The sequence below is a fragment of the Trachemys scripta genome, chromosome 16 (genome assembly GCF_013100865.1).
Source record: "Trachemys scripta elegans isolate TJP31775 chromosome 16, CAS_Tse_1.0, whole genome shotgun sequence".
NCBI classification, from domain to species: domain Eukaryota; kingdom Metazoa; phylum Chordata; order Testudines; family Emydidae; genus Trachemys; species Trachemys scripta.
This window is the reverse complement of record NC_048313.1, coordinates 9,593,886-9,600,621: the sequence shown is the minus strand read 5'-3', so window position 1 is coordinate 9,600,621 and position 6,736 is coordinate 9,593,886. Positions and strand designations below refer to the sequence as shown.

Here is a 6,736-nt window from a genome sequence, read left to right as displayed (position 1 = left end):
CAGGGCAGCAGCTTGGAAGGGCCAGACCAGGACCCCAGTCCAGAGCCTCCCGCTCCCATCCCCACCCTGGAGAACTGCCCCGCCACCAGGGCCCAGCAGGGAGCAAAGCCCAGGTCTGATCTACTCCCAGGGCCAGAACCCAGGAGTCCTGACTCCCAGCCTCCCCCCGGGCATGCTCTGCTGGGGGTCTCCAGGATGGGGTTGGGTTGCCAGGGGGAAAGGAGGTTCTGTGCCTCCCCAGCATGGCACGGGAGGGGAGCCGGATGTCTTTGTTCTGGCTGGGGCGTGTGTGTGGCCCAGGCACCAGTGGCTCAGAGGTGGGTGGCTCGGGGGGCTGCCAAGCCCCCCCCCCACGTTTGCCATTGACCTTCCCCGGCCCAAACCCAGTAGATTCCCCCTCCCAGAGCTGGGCATAAACCCTACTCCCCTCTTCCCAGAGCTGGAGCGAGTCCAGCCCCTCCCTGAGTGCCAGGCTGGGTGTCCTGGGGCAGGGCCGTGTGCAGGGTTAGTGCGTAGCCCTCCCCCCTGCATGGGGCGTTGGGCGCAGCGGGAAGGGCCAGGCCCAGGATGAATTCTATTGCCTCCTCCTATGGGGGGAGGGCAATGGGGGGAGCCCTCTGAACTGGTGCCATTGACCTGCCTGGGGGGCTGGGGTTGGGCCCTGCTGCTTGCTGGAGCCAAGACCCCGAAATTCCCCCGATGGTTACCCCGATGCTCCACTAGGTGGCGCGGCGGCTCAAGCTCCAGCCAGGCACAGAGCCAGGCAGCCTGGGAGGGGGGAGTTTGGGGATCCCCGGGGGTGGGGTGGGGGTGTCTCTATTCCTAAGGGGGAACCCTTCCCCCTCAGTGGCAGGCATGGGGGGCCCCCTCTGCCTCTGGGTACCTTCCCCTTGGGGGCAGACTCTCCATCCCCCCTCAAGCTCGCCCATCCCTGTTCCCCCAGCGCCCTGCAGGGGGTTGGTCCCCATACGTAAGAGCTATGGACGCCCCCCAGGGGTGCTGCTGGGGTGTGTTGGCATCACTGCCCCCCCCCCCCGGCAGTTCCCATCCCCCCCAACGCTGTGTAGCCAGGACCAGCCCCGGAGCATGGCTCCGGCATCTCGCCCCAGCTCGGCCTGGTGCGGTCGCTGCTGGTCCGTGCTGCCAGGTGTCGCTCGATGGGCAGGACTGCGCCAAGGGGGTGGAGGCCGGTGGTCGTATGTCCCGTGGCCCTGTGCCCGGCTCCGTCCCGTGGCGCTGGCCCTAGGGCCTGAGTCCCGGCTTCTCCCCCGCGCCAGCCCAGGTAGCGAGCACAAAGGCTGCTGTTCCTTGCACTGTGTGCGCCAGAACCACTCAGCGCCGGCGCCGCCCCCCCCCCCTCCCCCCCCCAAACACAGAACAAAGTTTCTCTTGTGCTGCCTGGCCGCATGGATCCATTTACCTTTTCTTGCCACAGGGGCTGTGGCATTGGCCTGGTTTGTGACTAGACCCAGCCGGGGGAGGCGCTGCTGGGAGTGCAGCGTAACCAGGCTGGGGCGGGCGCTGCTTAGAGGGGGGGGCACTCGCAGCGGCTCTGGCCCTTGCACCAGGACTCCAGCAGGCTCTGAGGAGTCAGAGGGAGGTGTGACGCCTGTCAGCACGGGGGCAGGGGGAGGCCTTGGGTCTGGGATGCAGCCCCCAGGGGAGAGGGGTGCCAGGGCCTGTGCCCCTGTGGCAGGGACCATGGCCTGACCCTGCCATGGGGAGCTGAGGCTGCATTGCTGGGGATGTTTCCTGCTCACCTGGCAGAATGCTGGGGGGTCGGGGGGGGGGGGGTGCTGCGTGGCCAGGAGCTGGGCAGACTGGGCCTGGCAGGGGGGTCCCAGGGCTGCAAGGTGAGTGCACCTGGACAGCTCAGCGAGGAGATGGGGTGGGGAGAGCTCAGGGAGGACAGGTCCATCTGGGGCCTCCCCGGCTATGCTGCCAAGGGCGGGGGGGTGCCGGGCCGTACAATGGGGGCTGTAGAGCGGGCTGGCTTTCGCAGACCGAGGCTCCTTGCCAAGCCCAGCTGGGGCTTTGGAAAAGTGCCCGAGCTGTCTCTGAAGGGACTCCCCCAAACGCAGTGGTTAGGACCGGCTCTGCCCTTCCGCTCCCCCCAGCAGCCCAACTGGGAGCCGCCCCCACTGATCTTAGGGGAGGCCCCAAGACAGGCCCCCTTTGGTGAGATCTTGAAATGATTCGCTTCCCCGAGATAAGGGGAAGGTTTGACTAAGCGGGGGGCCACTGGAAGTCAGGCTGCCTGGGCTCTCGTTCCAGCATGGGGAGGGGAGAGAGATCTAGTGGGGTCCTTGATGCAGGCCCAGGGTAGCTGGGGTCGGTGTAGGGAGGTGATTTTACCTCCCCCCTGGGCACTGCTGGAAGCCCGAGACCCACAATCTAAGGACGCTGATGAGCTGGTGAGGGGGCAGAGCGGAGCCCCCAGTCTGGTAAAGGGTTAGACTAGGGGTCTGATCCGGCCGGGCTCCTGGGGTCACCCTGGGTAGCTTATGAGAGGGAAGGCCTGGCCTGGGGGGACAAACGGGATCACGAGAGCTCCGACGGCTGGGAGTAGAAATCAGCCAAATTCAGACTAGACCTAAACTGCCAGACCATAACCACTGGGCAGGCACCATAGTGGGGCTGGGGGATTTCCATCCCTGGCAGGTTAACCCCAGGGCTCTGCTCTGGTTCACCCAGGACTGGAGGCGGGGAAGGGGAAAGCCCCGGCGTGGCTCTGGCCTAGGTGACCCCAGGGCTCCGCTCTGGCCTTATCCTTCATGCAGTGAGTGCAGCCTTTCTCAAACTGGGGGCCTGACCCAAAAGGGTGTCACAAGACTATTGTAGGGGGCAGAGGTGGCTCCAGGGACCAGCGCAGCAAGCGTGTGCCAGGGGTGGCAAGTCGGGGGGGGGGTCGCTGTGAGGGTGGCAGTCAGGCGGCCTTCGGCGGCATGCCTGCGGGAGGTCTGCCGGTCCCGCGGCTTTGCCGGCAATTCAGCGGCTACGTGGAAGGCACAGGACTGGCAGCTCACCTGCAGAAACGCTGCCAAATCTCCGTGACCAGCGGACCGCCCGCAGGCATGCCACCGAGGGCCGCCTGACATAGAGCCGCCCTGGTAGGGGGGGTGCGAGAGCGGCGGCTGCTGGCCCGGCACCCAGCTCTGAAGGCAGGGCCGCGGCCAGCAGCAGCGCAGAAGTGAGGGTGGCATGAGAAAGGGAGGGGGGCGTCACAGCCTGGAATATTTTCAAAGCGAGTCACAGCAAAAAAGTTGGAGCCCAGCCCAGCAGCTGCCCTGCAGCGTCCCTAGGGCTGCTCCACGCCAGGGGGGCGGAAAGGGCCGTCCCCCGCCCCCGGGGAAATGGGGACACTTCGTCCAGAACCGCGGCCGGGAAACCAAAACTTGGGTCCAAATCTTTGGGGTTTTCCCCCCAGTGCCCGGCTCCGCTGAGCTGTTAACGGGGGGCGGGGGCGGGTGCGCTCGGCCCCCAAAGGGTTAAGCTGGGACTCGGGGAACTTTGTTGGGGTGGCTGCGCTCCAGCCGCTGATTGGCCCGAAGTTGGAGCTGGGGGCGGGGCCCGCCCGGCCCCTTCGCCGCCCGCCCCCCCGCCTGGCAGCCCCGCGCCCGCTGCCCGACCGGCCGGAGCGATGCGCCCGGCGCTGGTGCTGCAGCTCCTGCTCTGGGGGTGGCTGGTGTGGGGGCGGCTCCGGCCGGGGCGCATCCCTCGGCACAGCGTCTACTGGAACTCGAGCAACCCCAGGTACGGCCCGGCCCGGGGGCCGTAGGGAGCGGGGGTGCTCGGGGCGCCGGGCCGGCCTGGCGCGCTCGGGGGGCTCCGTGGCTGGGGGTCCCCGGCCGGTCCCGGCTCCGCGCTGCGCGCCCGGCGGCTCCTTTGTCTGCACTGCCCGCCCCGCCCCTCCGGCCCCGCAGCCCTGCGCCGATGGGGGCCCGGCTGCGCCCTGCAGCTCGCCCTGGGCTCGCAGCTCCGGCCGGGCTAGTCCCGGGCCGGGCTCCCCGGCCCCAGCAGCGACTGGCCGGTAAAATGCCCCGGGGGGCGCTGCGAGGGCTGGACCAGCCCCTGCCCAGCTGGGCCGGGCGGCGGGGCAGGGAGCGGGCGTTGCGATGGGCAGGTCCTGCCAGTCTCACCTGTGCCAGGCCGGCGTTCCTGAGCGGCGCCGCCCGGCCAGGGGGCGAGTCGGGGCGAGTCTGGGGCGACTCGCTCCCCGGGAAACGTCCCGCCTCCTACAGCGCCCGGCGTGGGAACGGCCCGGCAGCGCCCGGCGCCCTGCAAAGGGGCACGGGGTTGGGGGGCCTGCTGCTGCCTGAACCGGGTGGAAAGTGCTGGCCCCATAGGCCCTCCCCAGTGATCGCAGCTGGCCCTGCACCCAACGTGGGCGTGGCAGGGCCCAGCGCTGCTCCTGGCTGTGCCCAGGGGATGTGCCTGCCCTCCCCCCCCCATCCCCCCCGCCCCATCTATAGCCTTGACCTGGGAACTCTCCTGTCTGCCCGGGCGTGAGCCCGTGGCACCGAGCCCCAGGGCTGAGCTGGCAGGTGGGTTCTGGGGCTGGAGCGTCAGGAAGCAGCTTTGGGGCCTGCCTCTGCTGTTTCTGCCCCCCCCCCCACCAGTGTGACAGCGGCTCCTGCCCCCTCTCTGCAGGCAGCATGAGGGTGCCACCCCCCCTCCAATGGCGAGGGCACCTGGGCTGTGCCCGAAGGCTTCAGGACAGGCTGTGCCCTGTGACACGGGGGGGAGGGTGGTGATGGGGGAGCTGCAGGGCCCTCCCTCTAGAAAGTTGAATTGTGTTTGAGACTTGACTAAACCAGACTGTGCCCGGGGCGGGGGGCTGAGGGGACTGGCAGTCTAGGGCATGGGGGTCCCTGACCTTTCCCTGCTATTCCAGGCAGGAGGGTCCTGGCTCGTCCCCGTGGTGCTGGGCACAGGCTGCCCCGGAGGGTCTTGCACAGGTGCACTTGGGGGTGAGCCCATCTCCCCTCCCCCTCCCGCCTCATTTTCAGAGCTCTGTCAAGCGGATGCCAGCCTGCTCGCAGGGCTCCGGCCTGCTGGGGGGCAGGGAGAGAGCTGGCTCCCAATGCGGTAGCATTGGGGGCGATTTGGGGCAAACCCCACCGTGAGCTCCTGACTTCTGCCGCGGGACACGCTTGGAGCTGCAGCTCTTCGGGGGCGATAACGCTGAGAGTCCTGCCCCCCAAATCACTCTGTCCAAGGGCTGTTAGCCCCTTACCCCTCAGCTTCGGGGCACAGAGCACATGCAGGCCCCTTGCCTGTGCTGAGACCCACTCCACCCCCAGCCCCTGTGGGCTTGGCCCCTGGCAGGGGTTAAGGTTGCTGATGCTCTGAGTGGGGTGGGAGGGATGGGACTCGACCTGTGCCTGACCCACAGCGGTTACTGTGCCAGCCCCTCACCGGAGCCTGGGCCCTGCTGAGGGGAAGGGGCTTCCCCAGGACCTGAGCACAAGTTGGGGGAAAGGGGGCAGGCCTGGGAGCCGTAACCTGGGCAGGGCTCGGGCACAAGGAGGAAGTGGTGGTAGAGGAGTCCAGCATCTGGGGCAGGGGGGTGCCCAGGGCCAGGCCTGTGGGGGGCTCTGGGCCTCCAGGGAAGCCCCTGGGGAGGCTGTGAGGGGGTCCAAATTCCCCTCTTACTCATGGGTGAGGGTCTGTGTCCAGGTGAGATAGGAGGGCTCCCTCCCCTGTGGTGCTGGCGTCTGGGCCAGCCAGGGGCGAATGGCTGCATGAGGGGGGAGAGGCTCAGCAGGGCGTGCACCCCTAGTGCTGGGCATTCCCATCAGAGCTGCCCCCCACGGGACGTGGAGGTGGCACGTGGGCCAGGGGGCACCTGGACTTCGGTCTGTGGCTGGGAGGCCAGGTCAGAACTAGGTCGTAGTTTTCACTGCGCCCCCCTAGGCAGCCCGTCCCCAGCCCTGTGTGTGCCCGCGCCAAGGGAGCGACGCATCAGGGCCGTGAGTAGCAGGATGCCCCTTGGAGCCGGGCCCCGCTGTCCTCCTTGGCTATGCCAGGCAGGTTCCCAACTGCCTAGCCCAGGAGATGGCGTGGGGCAGCGGGGCTTGGCCTGCAGCCCTGTTTACATCCCGGGCTGTTGCCCAGTGAACACAGACAACGCCAGCCCTGCCCTGCCCGGGGGAGGCGGATCGGCCAGGTGTCTGCATTTGGCTGGTGGGTGGGGCAGGGCAGTGTGAGCTCTTACCTGCCCAGCCCTCGTTAAACGGGCACTGATGTCCCAGCCCACTGCCTGCCAGGGCAGGGCACTGCCTGGCGCTCCCTGCCTCCTGGGCACAGCCGCCAAGCTGCCCTTGCAGCCTGGCAGAGCAGGGGGTGCAGCTGGACTGGGGCTCCTCTCAGCTGCCCTTGGTGGGTCTGTCTCATGCTCAGGGTGGATTGACAGCGGGCACAGCCCAGTCCCCTGCACCTCCTGGTCCCATTCCTGCGCTGTAACCACTAGACCGTTCTCCCTCCCATTGCCAGCGCTGCCCAGTCCAGCCTCAATCCTGCCCTGTATCCACTGGGAATCTGGATCCTGTGTGAACTGCCCCCGGGCCTGGCCATGCGTGTGTGTGCACAGGCGTGTGAGCTCCCCTGGGCCTGGCCGTGCACTGTGTGTGTGTGTGCACAGGCGTGTGAGCTCCCCCGGGCCTGGCCGTGCACTGTGTGTGTGTGTGCACAGGCGTGTGAGCTCCCCCGGGCCTGGCCGTGCACTGTGTGTGTG

General features: G+C 68.2%; 1 protein-coding gene across 1 annotated transcript in view; it reads left to right on the top strand.

Moving 5' to 3' along the window:
* Nucleotides 1–3,603: 3,603 nt before the first annotated feature.
* The window catches only part of EFNA4 (ephrin A4), a gene marked incomplete in the record, with an annotated part of 9,346 nt that continues 6,213 nt past the window's right edge, over nt 3,604–6,736 (top strand). Inside the window, 1 exon segment of the mRNA XM_034792693.1 lies at nt 3,604–3,755. Coding sequence (XP_034648584.1) covers nt 3,641–3,755 — 115 coding nt within the window.